The following is a 17,488-nucleotide window of genomic DNA, read 5'->3' on the forward strand; positions in this document are numbered from 1 at the left end:
TAACGGCATTTTAAAAACAATTGACAAAGATTTGGGCATTGAAACGGAGACAGAATGTTGGTTTATATGCACTGTAGGTTTTATTACAAGCGTCATTAACTACATGGTAGAAGAAAGAACCGGGAAAACCCCAAATTCACATGAACCTACAGCCAAAACCATTTTAGTCAGGAAGAAGAGAAAGAAAAAAATACTGGTAAAAAACACGTCGGGCATTTAAAAGAAGAGGTTGGAACAATAATAATTTCAATCACATCAGAAGACAACCATGTGTAAAACATTCTGCACATTTGTAACAACTACCCTTCTGTGCAGACAGTAAGATTACAAAACCAGAGGCGCTTCATTCTTTAAGTGGTGTCCATCTGGAAACAAAAACAAAAATAATCAATTAAGACTGCCGTTTTATTGAATTGACTGGAGGTATTTCATTGACTGCTGAACCTACCCTGGCATTGTAGGCGTCTAACTGAGCATCAAGTTCCTCTGCTGACAGCGGCTGTTTGTTGGTACCGCCGCGACCACCCCGACCTCTTCCTCCGGCACCGCCTGTACCACGTCCTCCGCGGCCTCTCTGCATGCCTCTGAAGCCGCCCCCGCGGCCTCTCTGCATGCCTCCTCCACCACCTCTGTTCAGACTGACACAACAGTTCCCATCACACAAGGTGTCCACAACGGTTTACGGTCAAGTTGCTTGAACAGCAGACGAGCGCACTCACCCCTGCATAGGTCGCCTCTGTGTGTCGATCTGTGACGTGACGAGCTGAATGTTCATAGGCCGCCCTAAAGTAACAAAGACACCATGAACCTCACATTGTAAGGGCAGCAGTGCTGAAACAGTCAGCAATATGCTAAAAATATGGTGAAAATATTTGCGCATCCATAATACAAAGCAGGGCGACCTGGTGCATATGATTTGAGTTTGAGACATACCATCAAGCGGGATGCCATTGTACTGTTTCATGGCCTTGTGGGCATCTGTTCTCCTTTCAAAGTGGACATCTGCGGTCCCCAGGCTTCTCCCCGATCTGTCGTAATGAACTGCAGCCTTTTTCAGAGTCCCAAATTCTGCAAAAAGTTCCTGAAAAAAATAAATAAATAGGATGTCTTGAGTAGCCATTCCTTTGTCCCATCTGTTTAAAAACATGCACATGTGGCAAACATGCTCCACTAACAAAAATAAATGAACAAAGTAAAAAAAAAAAAAAAAATCCAAGTACCTGAATGTCTGCATCCGAGACCCCAAAATCCAGATTGGAGACAAGGAGCTTCCCTCCAGTTTCCACACCTCCTCCTCCGCCACCTCCAGCAGGGCCACTGAAGCCACTGAAGCCGTTGTCATACATGTCATGCTGCCACTTATCTGGAAGCTGTTTGGGCTGCAACAGATGAAAGAGAACGCACCTGCTGACTTCAGGATCCCCTTGCCTCTGTCATTCACAGAGTCCACACGGCTGGGTGTTGGGGCAAGCAGGGGCTCCACTTCCAACAGGGCGCTCAGCCCCCCCATCCCCCCCAAGAGGATCCCCAAATGTTCCCTGCCCACCCCATCACTACAAGCAAGTGAATCAGTTCAGACAGAGGACATACACGGGACAAAATATAACAATAACAGCAAGGAAATGTGTTGTACATCACTTCTATAATGTATACAATTTTTAAAAAGAGGTCTAGCGACATTTGCTGAGACTGTATACATTTACTCAATGATCCACCCACAATGTCTACGCTAACCCATGAACACCGTGCCCACCCAGGCTAGCTACCAATGTCGCCCATTGTTCTCTTGCCATCTGCGCCTCCACCAAAGGCTCTCCAGATGTGATCCTCGGGGTACACAGGGGGTCGCCATCTGAAGCAGTGTTGCCTCCAGCGTTGCACCGCGTTTCCTGGCACGATCAAAAGTTCTTTACCAAGCCTCGAAAAGGGCTATCATGAAGGGGAGAGTGTCCATAAGATGAGGGGGTGGATGGTTGGTTTTGGAAAAGCAACTAGATACGGGCCTACTATCTCCTCTACCAGAGCCTGGATTATCTGTGCGTCCATTTTGAGACCACGCCATTTTGTGTGGGGCTTTGTTTGGGCTCGTCTAAAACTCATTCACACTTAAGGAGTGAAGGGCGTGCCTTAAATGAACACTTATCAGGGGGTAGAAGTCCACTGAACCATCCACAAGTAACAGCCACACAAACAGGCCTTGTTGTTGTGAAACCCACCGGCCACCTTCGAACAAAAGCCGCCTGGACGCTGCACCGGTACACGGACAAAAACTATGCTCCAAAAGTGGTGGAAAAAAATCATTTGAGGGTGAATTTTCTCGATGACGTGGTTTTCTTTCACCGTCATTCTGACAGTTGGAGTGGAAAGCCGTTAGAAACCCTGGGCGACTAGCTCTAATTTAAAAAAAATGCTGGATTCAAAATGGCGTAGCCGAGGCCTTCCTGATCCAACTTTAGCTAGTTAGCCTAATGTGGCTAACACGTTCGCTCCTCCAACGGGCCTCCTCTTGGAAAAAAATGATGTAACACATACGGGTGGTGGGAAGAAGGGACACACTATGCAATACACTTCCATTAATGCCATTAACCGCAAACCATAGAGCATCCGCGAGGGACACTCGGCGGTTATAGCGAACATTGTATTCGCTTTACTAGCACGCTGGCTAGCGGGTTAGCTATGGAGAATAGAAGGACGTTAACCAGGCATTTTCAGGTCTGCCGACGGTTTGCTCCTTTTTTCTGCTCATTCCTCTTAATTTACCCTGCTGTAAGGCGTTGGTCTGCCTCTAGCGCGGCTCAGGTTCTGTCGGCTCCTCATGGGCCCGGATCCTCCTCGGCCTCCAAACCCTCCGCCGCTGACTCCGAGACGTCCGGGGCCTCCTCGTCCGCCACCGGAGCCTCCGCGGCCTCGGCCTCTTCCACCACCGCGGCCTCCACCTCTCTGCTGCCTGTTCTGCTTGATAATGTCGTCTAGAGACATATCCATTTTATCGGCCATTATGCTGCTGCTCGTATAATGCTAAACTGTCAAAGAATTATAAAAAAATACACCCTAGACTCGACTGGTTCTGCTCCTTTGTCTCTTCACAGCTCAGCTCTCTCTGCTCCTACGACGATACACAATACAGGAGTGTCGACTGTATATAGACAGACTGGTTCGGTACGTGGCGCACGTAAATATTACGTCATCACGTAATACGCATTGCCGAACACTCCCTCAAAAACTCATACTTCACAGAGCAAATCAGAGCAAAGCCAATTGGCAGAAAATCAACCTGCAACGATTTTGTTCATTGATTAATCAAGTCTATTTTTTTTTTACTGAAATGTCAACATTTTACTGGTTCAAGCTTTCTAAATGTGAATACTTGTTGGTTTTCTCAGCCTTCCATGACTTTAAACTAAATACCTGTCACACATAAAAATAAATTGTTTATTGTCTGATAAGTTAAGAACCAAATTATGAATCAATTAATCTAACATGATAAAGCATACTCACTTCTAATTATCTGGCTTTAAGAAATACCCTCCAATGTAAAATGTAGTGTAAGTTTAACTTAGTTTCCCTTTTCCATGGTCAATATTTATGTAGGATCAATACAAGCAGAAGTACTGTAAAAGTCTTTTATTCAACATTTTGTTTCAAGGCTTAGGGGGGTTAACCAAGGGAAGCATACTCGGGGAGGTCTCTACTTAGTAAAGTCCATTTGAGGGCAAGAAAATATATAATAAAAACGTTGGCCTTCTACGTTGCATTTGGCTTCCAAAACTTGCCCATAAAGTGTATACCTTAATGTGACGATTCCATTACTTCTACAATTTACTGATCATACTACCTTCCAAAACAAAAAACAAACAAAAAAAAGAAGTCAGCCCTTTCACATTTTCCTCCAAAGTCATACAAGTAGCAGTAGTAAAGAAAAGGTTTATGTTTAAGACTGCAGTCTTTTGTGTCCTGTGGAGTGTTGACAGTTTGTACCTCAGCATCAGATGTCAGCAAATTTTGATGAAAGTCTGCATCAGTCCCATCCACATAAAGAATGTACATATGAAAATTGTGTGACTTGAAAAAAACATGAACCAAGAGAGACGAGCGGATCTGTGCTCCCTGGAATCCTGGTTCCTTTCTTCGTGGTCAGTTGCAGAGGGTAAAGAAAGAGACAGGCATTGCTATGGTCCAGAGTGGAGAAATGAGATTGGCGTTCTGTGCTAGACTGGCCAACAGGGCTGACTTTCTGGCTGATGGAGGAAAAGTTCTCGAGGATAATGGGTGGAAAGAAGCGACTGGAGCGTCGTGAGAAAGACTAGGACTTCTTGGAGTCCTGTGTGTTGCGTTTCTTGAGGTCGCTTAGGTCCACTGGTGTGAAAGCTGTAAGAGCAGACAGAAACAAGCTGTTAGCTGGCCTGTGCTTGATTAAACAATCCTTTAGTGTGACATACGAAATAAAATCCACGTCACTACTAAGTTACACTGCTACTTACAATGCAGGTTAGGGTTTGGGTTCTTCTCCACGTACTCCTGTGGTCCACGGTCATTACGTTCACTATTCTGTGTTGATCTGATGTCTCGGAGAACACACTGCCAGGCTGGGAAAGAGCAAAGACGACAATGCTTTTGTTACATTTAGGAAACGTTATCCTACCATGCAGACGTGTTAGTAATGACATGACAAGACCGACTGACGGTAAATAAGAAGTTTAGAAATGTCAAACTAATTCTTTAGTACTTTTGACAGTACATAAGTGCTTCAGTGCCAGTATAAATGCACTCAAAGTGGGCAATTAAGTTGTCTGGTTCGGATAATGTAGCACTATTTATACGTTTGATGATGATGATTGAAGTGATCCTTGGAAATAAATCGGAGGAATGGTCTGTAGTCATTAGCTCGACACGATCACTGTCCAAACTGTCCCACCTTCCTCGGTGACATGCTGTTCTCAGGACTTCAAGGTTCCCTGTGGAGGTTTTATCCTATAGATTTACTCTGAAGTGTTTTTATTGAGTAGGCCCCCGTTTTGTTTATCTTGTGCGTGCAAGCGTGCACAAACAGGTGACACGATACCTAGTCACGCTAATGTTTTCATATTATTTGACTGATCTACAAGTGGCAGTAACACACCAAGATACAGATGTTTTTTGAGGCAGGAAATGCATTTGACACGCCGGTTAGACCTCAAGAATACACACGATGAAATCTCATTTAATGACACAATGAGCATAGTGATGAGATTTGGTGAGTAAGACAAGAAAACTCCACAGGGCAACTTTGAAATCCAAAGAGCTAACAGTATACTTCTAGATTCAAGCAATATGAACTGAAATCACACAAACCAGTTGAACTGGAGATGTTCGTGCAAGATAAACAGAAGAGTAAACATTGTGTTTAATGCTGCACATTGATCAGATTAAAGAGATCTGACCTGAACAATATAGTGAATCCAGAAACACACTTTAGTATGATGCCTTTAACACGCTTGTATTGAGATCTTTATGTCGTGATTGGTTTATTATCATTAATTACTCTTTGTAGTTTTGGAACACAAAAAGATGAGCAAAATCAAATAATTAGGAGTATTTTAAAAGTAATTCAACACATTAATGTTAGAAGGTGTACTTACTATCATGAATAAAGCGCACATTCTCCTCGTGTGCTGGGGTGAAAAGCTCCCCACTGTTTGTCGGGGATCGGGGGCTTGAAGTCCGCTTGTAACTATTCACCATCCTGGGAGCAGATGAGCTTCACAAACATGAAAACAGCTAAATCAGCAGCATAAATAGACATTCATTTCCTTAAAGTCTAATACTATTCTTCAGTTTCTCAAGCCCACAGCAGTACATACTTAAAATCAAATGTTATTACATTTTAATAAACACTATTAACGCTGGTCTAGTTATGTACATGTATGTATATACTTCAGTGCATTAACTTGTTACAAACCTGGTCATTCTGTTTGCAGTCTGTACTCGCTCCTTGCTCCTCTATGGTGAGTGGATTTGAAGAATAAAAAGGTTCAGAAGTCCTCAGCTGAATTCTAACAACAAACAACAAATATAGCATCTGTACATGATCCAAGAACTCTGTTTCTAAATGAAACAACACAGATATACATGTACATCAAAACTAACTTTTACAAACAGTAAACTAGTTAAACTGCTGGTTAGACCACAGTGTTAAAGTGTTAGTCACTTAACGTTTAAATACACTATATCATCTGAAAAGTTCTCATAAGTCAGGTTCATTTGTTGTGTTGTTAACTCATAGTTTCTAATGTTAACTCATTTCTATACAGCTATGAGACGCTGTGCGTATGGAAACAATACAAACAGTGGCGATAGCAAACCAAAGAGGCTTTTGTTTACGTTCTTGCTCCAGTAGCTTCAGTGGTGTTAGCATCAGGCTACAGAGACTAACCCAGTGCGTTAACCACTGGTCACGTTCTCGTGGACAAGACTCGTTATTGCCTCTAAAATCGTTCCTGCTTATTGGGATTTGTGCCCCCCTGTAGCTGTGTCCTGGACAGCTGACTGTAGATGTGCTGACACAATGATTTCAGCTAACTTTAGCCAGCTAGCTAGCTAGCTAGCAGGGCGACTTACATTGTCTTAACGTTAGCTTCGATCAGCTAATATTTCTGCTGGGTTTACCGGTCCCAAATATTTATTAGAAATGCACCTAACGCACTTATAACATTTACAACGTGTACAGTAAAGGACACCGTTTTAAGATATTCAACAAACCTTATTTTACAACCCTTCCTTTCGGTTTCTTTATTCAGAGACTGAGTACGCCGTTAGACCTGCTAAAACGTTGCCAATGCCAACCAATCATTTCCGGGAAAACAGAACGGAAGTGAAAGGGCTTCCACAACGACACTGTACGATTGATACTACAAACATCAACAACAACAATAATGCTAATAATAATATAATAATAATAATGTAATAATAATGTACGTATGATACTACAAACATCAACAACAACAACAATATAATAATAATAATAATGTAATAATAATCTAAGTATTGTATTACAAACATCAACAATAATATTAATAATAATATTAATAATAATAATAATAATAATAATAATTTACATATTATATTATAAACATCAACAACAATAATAACAATACAAATAATAATAGACAAAGTCCGTATCTACTATCTAAGATATCTCTCTCAACAAATATGAACATGTGTATGTGGTAAATTATGTTTAGGCTACAATACGTTTTCCACCACTTTAATAAAAATACAACTTTGCAGTTATTTTTTCATTGTTGCTAGTGTACTACCATCTTACATTCATGTAAAGATGCCATACCTGGAATATCAGCATCTATTTTGTCATCATTTGCAGTTTTAAATCAGCAGCAAAACCTGACAAAAGTTGAGGGCACGTGTATCCGCTGTAACCTTTGCTCTAAAGATGCTTTAAGCTTCAGCCTGTAGACATGCTGGTGAACATCTAGTGTGTTCTCTCTAGTTCTTCTGATACATTTTACTTTTTGTTAGACAGACTGCACAACAGCAACTCAACCATATTTATAAAATGTTTCTTTATTTATGAAAAGGTACAAAAATAATTATTGAGGAGAAAATGATAAGACTTTCCTTGCTGACATTTCATTTCTACAGAAACAACAGCAATACACCAGGGGGAATACTGCAGCAGTAAAAGTGCTCAAACAGCATCAACTTAATGTTTTTCTTTTCTTTTTATTGTTTTCTTTTATTTCTGACCATCAATAAAGTATCAATTATTCATGATCCTCTTCTGCCCAGCAGCAAGGATAGATAGCTCAGACTACAGAACACAAACATTTTGGGCCAAAATTCTGTGTTGTAAATTCTATACACATTATAATAATAGTTTGGAAAAATACAGTCTGCAGGGCGCTACCAGCTACTTAAAATACTCAAACCAAAATGCCATGAGGATATAGATTCATCTTAATTCCTCCAGAAATCAATAGATATTTAGTCCTGGACCACAGTGACACATTGTTAGTATTGTATTACATGAACTGAGAGTGAAGACAGGGAGAAAGCAGATTAACATTTGCTGCATAGACACTTGCAGTATATGACAAATACGCGAAATAAAGTAAAGAAATGTAGCCTCACAGTGTATTGCTTTAAGGCTGCATCTAAAAAAATAACTTTTGAAACTTACGTACCGAACCACCATCTTGCATTACAGGGTCAGTGACATGGCCTTAAACCCGGACTCTGCCCCCCTTTACACATTTCTTTGGTATTGCACTGTTTAACACTGTCAAATGTGTTTTTCTTTCTTTTCCAAGTCGCTGCTCAGCCTTCTGTCTTGGTTGCTGCTCTGTCTTGGGTCCTTTTGTTGACCGATCCCACACAGCCCGTCTCGAACAGTTTGACCAGCTCTTTGTTGTCTGGGTCGATGAGGTCTGCAGGCTTTTCTCCGCTTTCATTCTCGGCCTCTGTGCTGGCGCCCATCGACAGCAGATACCTGAGGGGAGAATGAAGCACCAGAGGTTCTCAGATTTATAAAAAAAAACATAGAATAGTTTATTATTACTGCAAATGATCTTCTTCAATGGCTTATAATAACTGGAACTGTCAAAATTCAGTGGTATTAGTATTGAAGCTTCATGTTTTCAGGATCAGTTCCCAAATTACAAAACATCCTCCCTCATATTGGGACATTTAAATTCTCTCCTATCCAATGATTATCCTCTCTTTTGATGCCTGGGCTTGCTTAATGTCGAATACCAATGTTTTGTATATTGTGATGAATTATGTCACTGTTTCATATGTCTTTTTTTATTCCCTGTTGTCAATATTCAGAGCCGTTATATCCAGATAAGCGTTGTCTCAGCAAGGTAATTGCGATCAGGGGAATTCTTAATATTTAAAGGAATATTTGAAGCATTCTCATTTCATAGAAAATGTGCAACAGTTCACTGTGGTTTTAAATGCCGATATCTGTTCAATATAGTAATTAAAGACTATTTATCAGCAGATGATGAAGTCTTTCATGTTTCATTCTGTGCGGTCAGTTTGCTGAAAAAGGGACGCAAGATCAGTCAAGGGTAAAAGGTTAAAAGGTCACCTGGCAATTTCCGGGTAGCCGTCGCTGCAGGCCATGTGTAGCGGCGTCCAGCCGTCTTCGTCTCTCTGGTGAACATCAGCTGAATATTTCACCAGCAACTTCACCACCTCCATGTTTCCCGTTAGCACGGCTTCATGAAGCGCTGCCATACCTGCACATGAGACTATGTCAGTCCTCTGCTGCAGCAATGCAGTCAGTTCCTTAATCGGCTGGTATTATTTCTAATGTCAAATCAAATTTAAAAACTGCTGGAGAATGTAACAAGAAAGGAAAAGCTGTGGAGACATACCCGAGTGGAAGATTGTATCCACACGAACCTTCCTCGCTCTCATGAAGCGACCGATTTGCTCCAAATCTCCTCGTCTAACAATATCCTGGAAGATGATGTCATTGGGGAAGTGCACAGTTCTCTTTGCGGGCGCGGCAGGTTTTACAGGTGCTACAGGTGCTACAGGTGCTACAGGTGCAGGGCTTTCCTGTGCTTGTGTGCGACGTGTTGAACTGTACCGTGACCCGTTGCTGTACGAGGGGATGTATGTCGAAGCGGCCTTGGAAGTGGATGTGTATTGTGAGGGGGTGTAATGCGTCGTGCTGTACTGTGTCGGGGTGTACTTTGTTGGAGAGGTGTATGCGGATGTGTAGTGCGGTGTAGTTGGGGTGTAATGTGATGCTGATAAATAGCTAGGTGTGTGGTATGTCGGCGTGTACTGTGAGCTGCGTGTGTACGTTGACACCGGCACATGGTAGTTGTACTTCATCCCTGCGATGGTTGCGACTCTGCCTCCCCCTCTGCTGTCAGCCCGGGAGGGGGGAAGTAAGAAACCCAAGAGAACACACCAATCCACAGGAAAGAGCAGTATCCTTTGCTCTGTGTCCTTTTTGTCCTCTCCTCGCTTGCTTCTTATCCCTTTGATTCCTAGCTGGAGTATCTCCTGCTGTTTCTGCACAATGCAAACACCTCTCAAATCCTCTGCTTCACTGTGATCCAATCACCTTCTTTAGCTCGTACGGTCCTCTTTTTCTCGTCTGCTGTCTGAATTCTAATTGATCGTTTGCACAGTGTGTTTGCTGTTGCACAGAATCGTCGTCTGATGGGGAAAGTGGGAGAAGACCCCTTTATACCCTCTGTAGGGCTATTTTAGGGCCTAATATCCAGTGACTTCAGCTTAGAAATGAGTGGCCTCTGTTGGGCTCCACCCACCGTACAGTCACATGCCCACTGACACGGCACACACCCCTCATAAAAAATGTTGACAACCAAAATGTTCCCTTTGAGTCTTGCTAAACAATCATCAGTGATGTTGAAGTTAAATTGACAGAAGAGGGACACGATAACTCAAATGCACAGGAGGCTTGGAGCCCAGTTATTTACGTTTTTTTGGGGTCATTAGAAGCAGTTATGTATGCCAATTGTCAGTGGTTTTGGTTGTATTAACGTCAGAGATGTTTTGCAGGACAGATAAACAACAGCAAACAGCAATAGCACGTGGTTTAATTTTGACGTGTGTTGTTGATTTGTCTGCTTACGTCATACCTGATGGTGCAATATAACCTTAGTAGACCAGAGTCATTAGAAGTTGAGTTGAAAAACACACTCTTCAACTTTAACTTTTAGAATAAAGTGGAGATCTTTGACTAATGGTTCTCCTTTGACCCGCAGGTCCGTCATGTGACACTCTGTGGCTGCCCTTCACATCATAACCAGATACATCATAAACGTCCTCTCACTGAGGAGGTTATGTATGGGAATGGGAGTGTAGCCATGAAGCCCTTAAATGTAACCTCTCCCCTCAGATGCCGCTGAGAAGTCCCACAGTTGCCAGAAACGCAGCTATTTACAACACTGAACCTTTGCCTGCCTAAATAACTTTGACACACATGGAGCAAAATGTAGCTTTTCTCTATGTTCTCCTGATTTTGTAACCTTGATATTCAAAATGTAGAATAACAGGTTTTTATCCGTTCTGCAGTACGTGTTGATGGTGCTGTATAACGTTGTGCTGGTGGCTCCAGCTGTCCCTCGACTGGACAGACTTCTAGAACGGGCAGAGCTGCTTTTAACTGGGTCACTAATCCTTTGGAAGAGGTCTTGGGCATTTCACAGATGCTGCCAACGGAACAGAGGAGATAACCGAGCTGCCATCTTCAGGTTTGTGTTTCTGACCACAACTCCAACCACTTAAGATGCGACCTTGCTCCGGAACTGGATCTCCACTGTTGATATTAGCAGCTATTCTAATGCATCGCAGGATATTCCACATTACTACCTGCAGATAACTTTATTTCAGAAATGAGAACACAAAGGGCTTTCACAATATCAGGACCGGTTTGGAGCACATGTACAGTTATATGAACACAGCCAGAGGAGGGAGATCATGTGACTCAGGTCATCCCAGCAGGAAATGTTCAATTCATTTCTGCTGTGGTAAGAGTTGACCCCAGTTCTAAATGCCAATACAAATTATTATTCGTCACCTCCCTGCACCGGTCTCTAAACAGATTAAAGACACATTGAAGTGGGAGGATTTGAATGTTCACAGCTTGAGGAAGAGACTTTTAGCAACAGCTATTAGGTTTCAAAGTCTCTTATATGGTATGGTGGGGGTGTAGATGCGATACTCCCTCCAGCTTCCCTTCGCTCCTCTCCACAGAGACTATCTCACCAGGAGAAAAGAGAACCTCAGCATGCGGCAAATGTTTGTTTATTGCAAATGGATAAACGGCAGAGAGAGGTCTCTAGTGTTACACATAGTCCCCGGCTGCCCCGTGTGCTATGATCCGTCAAATTACCAAGAAGTCAGTTAAAAAAAAACATCCAGGTGTGTGGAGCGTCGCCAAAGACAATGTTGGCAACAACAATCATTGACAGAACAGGGATGAAGTCACACGACCACGTGGTGTCATCAGATTTCTCAGTGGGACTTTTTCAGTTAGTCAACAAGGTCCCAAGTCAGGATTTTAAGGATGTTTACTTTCTTAAAAGCTTTAACACAATCATATCTTTGTGATCAGTGGCTCAGGGAGGCAATACTCCCACCCTGTTCAGCAGTATATTGGCTCTTCTTATGGTGCGGTTTTGACCAGACACCAACAATAAAATGTGCATTTCTAACATTTTTTAATAGTTTATAAGACACGTACTCAGGTACCTGTTTAGTTATATTGTTTTATTCCCAACATCTAAAGCATTTAGATTGTGTTGCTACGCTCACTTTAGGCTGCGAGGACTCTGAAATAAGTCAGATTTAAGTATAGTGAGACCAGAAAGTGCAGGAATCAGCTCATAAAAAATCCTCAGTGTTCATTTTTAATGGCAGAATAAAACTTCCCACAGGCTTTTATTTATTATTATTATTTTTTATTTACTTATCTATATGTTCCTGTTCCTCATAGGAAGTGCATCATTTGATTTGATTTTCTCTGGTCATAAACATATTTCTGTGGGACAGATTTTCACAATAAATGTTTCAATAAAATAAATGCACAATGACCTGTTGGTAATGTGGTAATTTGCTCTAACAGGAACATCAACAACATTAATCTTCAAACCATTTCAGATTGTCTGTGCGGGTCGAGCCTCTGCTTCAAACAAGCTCCATCACAAGCAGCCCATCAATGATGCCTTCGCCCTACATGACACATTAGCTGCTGTTCATCATAAAGAGCATCACTGTTGATATCTGAGATTCTAGTACTGATATTATATAAATGTTACGGCACCTCGTGGTTTGGATTTGGACGCCAACATCTAGCATTCATTCACAGAACGTGTTTTTGTGTCGCTAAATCTTTTAGGTCAAAGACAACCGGAACGCAAATGGCATTTTCTGACTTATAATCAACTCACTTGTGTAAACAGTCTGTCAGTTGGTGCCACCAGTGAACCATTTGCATCACTTTACGACAGTTTCTCTGCTCCATGTGGCCGAGTATTCCGGGAAACACTGTTCAGGAAACATGGAGCTGAAGCCAATAGAATGGCAATTTTAATGGCGACTTGTCACAGAGGCTTATCAGTGGGCAATACATGTTACAAAAAAGCCAGCTATGCATTCCTTAACGCCCAACTGACTCGTCGGAAGCAGGTAGGAGGCAGGTTGGTGACTACATTGCCTAAAAATAAGAGCTGTGAAGCATCCTGCCTTGTGTTTAGCATGTTATGAATGCAGGCTGCCATCCTCATAAACATTGTTTTCTAAAACGGTCGATTGTGTAACACAAGTCATACATTTGAATAATCGTATGCTTCAACAAACTGTAGCTTCACAGCTTTGTTGGGACTCTTAGCAGGAATGTTAAATAGAAGTAAAGCACACGGTGTCTAGAAAACTCAGACCTTCTACAAATACCTTTACAAAAACATCACCTGTTCTGGTCCCATTTTCTCACATCTGGTTACAATACGACCAGTGCGCTCAGAAAAAGGGTCTGGACTCTCTCCTTCACACACCGCAGGTGAAGCAGCCGGTCACTGAAGGAGCTGCACAGAGCTGTTAGAGTGTCCTGCATGGGGTGGAAGATGTTGTCCATCAGGGGTGATAAGCTTAACCATCCTTCTCCTCTCTCCCACCACTTCCACTGGATCTAGTGGGCGTCCCAGCATTCGTGTTGTCGGTCCAGTCCAGTTTCTTGTTCAGGTGAACACCCAGGTTCTTGTAGGATCTCACCATCTCAACGTCTATTCCCTGGATGTTCACTGGAACAGGGGGAGAGTGTTTACACCGGCGGAAGTCCGGAAGCTTCACTTTTTCGAACCGGAGGTCACCCATTGGTCTCAACATTTACAACTAGAATAGCTATTAGACATCACATTAATTAGATTTGTTACAGATCTTTAGTAGAAGATCTTGGATTGTATCTGTTCAACTTCCCACCCTCATGGAAGAAATAGAAATCAATATTATAAGTATTAGATGCAGCTGGAAGTTCTTCATATTCACGGCCTTCTGTTTATTACCAATGGTGAAGTCAGCATAGTGAAGTTGCACCAGGTGACTTATATAGTTTAACTTCCAACGGATACAACAGCAACAACATGAAAATATTAAGGTTAAAGTATGTAACGTTTGAGCACAAATCAATAATAATGCTTCGTATATAAGACGCATTACTTTTTAATATCATCTTGGAGGGAAACAAATAACACAACAGACCCCAGGGACTCTAAGATAGTGTATTTGAGAAAAGCAAATCAATTCTTGCTCTAACATTTGCGTTGTCATGTAAATGAAAGAGCAGCTAACACAGCAAAAGCGTTTTTATTGAGCAATATGTTCTCAGTGGACCCTCGCGCGCATGTAGACTACAAGATCAGTTGTGCATGAGGTGAATTCACAAAAGGATGAGCACATTAGACGAGCCAACCAAAAGTAAACTGAGCTGTTTGCTGTTGATACAGTCCAACTGGCTGCTGGTCCTAAAATACATGGCATGGCCCTCATGGTTCCCATGCCTCTAGACTGTTAACCTGTTGAACCCCCCAAAGTCATGAGCACATAGTTTCCACAGGAATTGCTCCAGATTAATTACTAAACTGAATGAATAGATATATTTTTAACACCATCATATTTAAGTAATATACATGTTCAAACCTGTTTTGGCATTTGGTCCCTGATTAAGATTTAGTTTTAGTGTTTAAGACTTTAGGGACCATTAAAGCTTAAAGTCAGTTTTATTCGGGACAGGCTGCCACATAGTTACCCGCTGAATCAGACGGACGTACGTGTTTAATTTGTCCAGAGGGAAAGTGGCTTTACAGACTTGTTTCTGTTCCCCTGGAGAGCTGTCAAAATGTAGGTGTTAAAAATGTTTTAAATCATTAATGTCGTAGCTATCATGTAGATAACAGGTGCAGACTGCTGGGGGTGAATGAACTCTGGGTAAGCGTAAATTAGTTTTTTGTTCCAAGAGAAATAGAACTGCTCAGGCCGCGTCTAAATGTTGGCATAAGCGAGGGCAGAGCAGTTGAACCCATGCACTTCTCGACTGCACATATCCCCTCATAAACACTTTACACTCGAATATCTTCCAGTGACCCATGTGTTAAAAAAAGGCTTCCAGTACAGCTCTGAATAAACAGTCCCATGAGAAGGTTCAAGGCTTTTATAGACGGTTTAGAATAATTATAAGCCATCCAGCGGACATGGGGGAACAAAAGCGTCCCCGTTGGGAGACACTGCTGCTGACATTAGCCGAGCATGGAGAGCGCCGCCCTGCAAAGAGGCAAAGGCAGTAAACAGATGCAGCAGCTGTCCGGGACTCAGTGAGAGCACTCGGACTCAGACTTAGCACAGAGGGGAGTGAGAGTAGCACCACGGCTGACTGTTTGTGTGAGGATTGGGTTACCTTAGCTGAAGCCCGCATCTCTGGAAAAGGAGGTCAGAGGTTAAAAGTTGTGCATACGTGTGCTTAATGTGTTGATGCTCGATTGCACAATCGAGTGTCTCAGCCGGTGGATGTGAACCCTCGCTGCCGTGCTGCTCTGAGCAGGTTGCACAAGGTTATGTCGAATTAATGTCCTGGATCTGTGAGAGCTCAAGCAATTAAAGACGGAGGACATGGAGCAGGTGGACTTACTAAGTCTAACCTTTACTCAGGCATACGAAGGACAAAAGAGTATTTGACATAATGGCAAGCCTGAGATGCCTTTGCAGTCTACAGCACGGTGACATGTGGCTGCTTGTCAACGACAAGAATCAAAAATGTTACAAAGTGTCGGGACACCCGACGTGACACCAGCTTCAAAGCTTCACTTATATGATCTTTACTGGCACCATTTTCCCACCAGAAAACTGTCAAATGCAGTATTATACAAACACCTGACTTCTATAACTTGCATGAATAATTACTGTTCTTCAGTTATATCAATGTACTACTTAATAGGCTTCAGACACAGACTGTGCACCACTGCAGGCACTCATCTCTAACAACCCAGCACGACTCTTTAATGAGCCTCCGACCAGTGAGTGGTATGTAGGAAGACAAATGAGCCATGAAATACCAGCCTTTTGATAAATATCTCTGCGGATTCCCAATTCATTTTATTAAAAGTTATTTGGAAGGCTTAACATTGAATGGAGGTCGTAGTTTGCATAATGCATCGACCATTTCACAGTTTAAAGCAAATATTCTGTAATAAATCGTGAAGATTAGAAACAATGATTACCAGTTTGACTTATAGCCATTCCTCAAATTGAATATGAATAAAAATGCCTGTAATAAAACATTGAATTGAGCACGTCTCATCTCTTTTGTCTCCTTTATTTGTTTTTTTTCTGCCGCTACAGTTATTAGGGAATTAAGAAATAATGCTGCACAACCAGACTTGAGTTGAGGCAGATAGTCATTTTATTTCTATGTCTTTGCTTTGAATCTATGTGGTGGAATCACAAACTGTCCTGCAAAGTTGGTTTTACATGATATGGCTAATCTTCATGAACACATACACACACACAGTAATGTGAGATATACTGCTGCATTTACCTCTATTACAACTACTCTAACTGCACCTCGATTACAAGAACGGATTAACACATAAGTATAATAATAAGTATAATGCATGACAGAAAAATAATGTCAAGAATTAAATAAACTCATGATGATACTGTTAAATATAAAACCAGATAAACTTAGGATAATTACATGGCGGCTAAGAACAACTCTGTAACATAAACGTTCCTCATCAGGAGCAGGAGAGATGAGGTCTACGTGATGACCTCATTGCTGCATCTGCAGACCACCAACAGCCCTTGGCCCCATAAGGCCAAGTCAAAGGCAGGATATTCCCAGAATGCATTTCACAGGGGTCAATATGCTAATTTTAGCACAGCGGCCAATGGCAGTTCAGGAGTTGTGCTCCAGAAACAGAAGGAGCTGGATCAGGTTACGTGGCGGAGACACGGACAGCGTACGTGCAGCAATAAAGAGGAGACGCTGGACTCTGCCGGGCCTTTAAGAACCTTCTAGCACTCTGACCACATGTCCAAAACCAAGCCGCCTTCCTTAGTGGCCACACAACTGGCCCCATAAGCATCGACCATGTGACAGAGTTACTCTGGCGGTGCATGCCTGCTTGTAACAGGAACCCTAAAGGTGTGTCAGGTCACATGACCTCACTCATTGTAGCTTTGGGAACAGCAGTAAATCCACCATCCTCACTCCTGACAGTTATGATCTGAAGGCAGAACAGCACCATCCTTGGGCAAAGTGTTCGGTGTCTGAGACGAGTGTGCACTCAAAGCACCCTCGACTCTGCTGGCGGTCTCACACACGTGTTTTTGTGGCGGTCGCTAACACACTGGTTTGAATCATATTCTGTGGTTAAAACAGGTGTCGTATGGCTTTGTGGTTTTGTATTTTGGTCAAATGCATCCAAAAATAATACACTTTTCTCTGATCCCT

At 42.2% G+C, this 17,488-nt stretch overlaps 3 protein-coding genes across 3 annotated transcripts; all 3 read right to left on the minus strand.

The window, feature by feature from the left end:
* Positions 1-55: 55 nt before the first annotated feature.
* On the minus strand, positions 56-3,136 carry alyref (Aly/REF export factor). Its single transcript, XM_079177970.1, has 6 exons — positions 2,761-3,136; positions 1,221-1,379; positions 934-1,081; positions 720-783; positions 449-638; positions 56-365 (listed from the first exon to the last, which is right to left on the minus strand). Exons 1-6 carry the CDS (start codon positions 2,995-2,997, stop codon positions 351-353), a joined length of 813 nt encoding a protein of 270 aa, XP_079034096.1. The 5' UTR covers positions 2,998-3,136; the 3' UTR covers positions 56-350.
* A 473-nt stretch (positions 3,137-3,609) lies between these two features.
* Positions 3,610-6,827, minus strand: mcrip1 (MAPK regulated corepressor interacting protein 1). The gene is made up of 5 exons (XM_079178226.1): positions 6,739-6,827; positions 5,939-6,032; positions 5,619-5,737; positions 4,482-4,586; positions 3,610-4,368 (listed from the first exon to the last, which is right to left on the minus strand). The coding sequence occupies exons 2-5, from the start codon at positions 5,944-5,946 to the stop codon at positions 4,304-4,306; spliced, it is 297 nt and encodes a 98-aa protein (XP_079034352.1). The 5' UTR covers positions 5,947-6,032; positions 6,739-6,827; the 3' UTR covers positions 3,610-4,303.
* A 753-nt stretch (positions 6,828-7,580) lies between these two features.
* On the minus strand, positions 7,581-10,164 carry ppp1r27a (protein phosphatase 1, regulatory subunit 27a). The gene is made up of 3 exons (XM_079177903.1): positions 9,378-10,164; positions 9,089-9,239; positions 7,581-8,485 (listed from the first exon to the last, which is right to left on the minus strand). The coding sequence occupies exons 1-3, from the start codon at positions 9,844-9,846 to the stop codon at positions 8,314-8,316; spliced, it is 792 nt and encodes a 263-aa protein (XP_079034029.1). The 5' UTR covers positions 9,847-10,164; the 3' UTR covers positions 7,581-8,313.
* Positions 10,165-17,488: the final 7,324 nt, after the last annotated feature.

The sequence above is a fragment of the Pholis gunnellus genome (assembly GCF_910591455.1).
Source record: "Pholis gunnellus genome assembly, chromosome: 17".
In the NCBI taxonomy this organism is placed as follows: domain Eukaryota; kingdom Metazoa; phylum Chordata; class Actinopteri; order Perciformes; family Pholidae; genus Pholis; species Pholis gunnellus.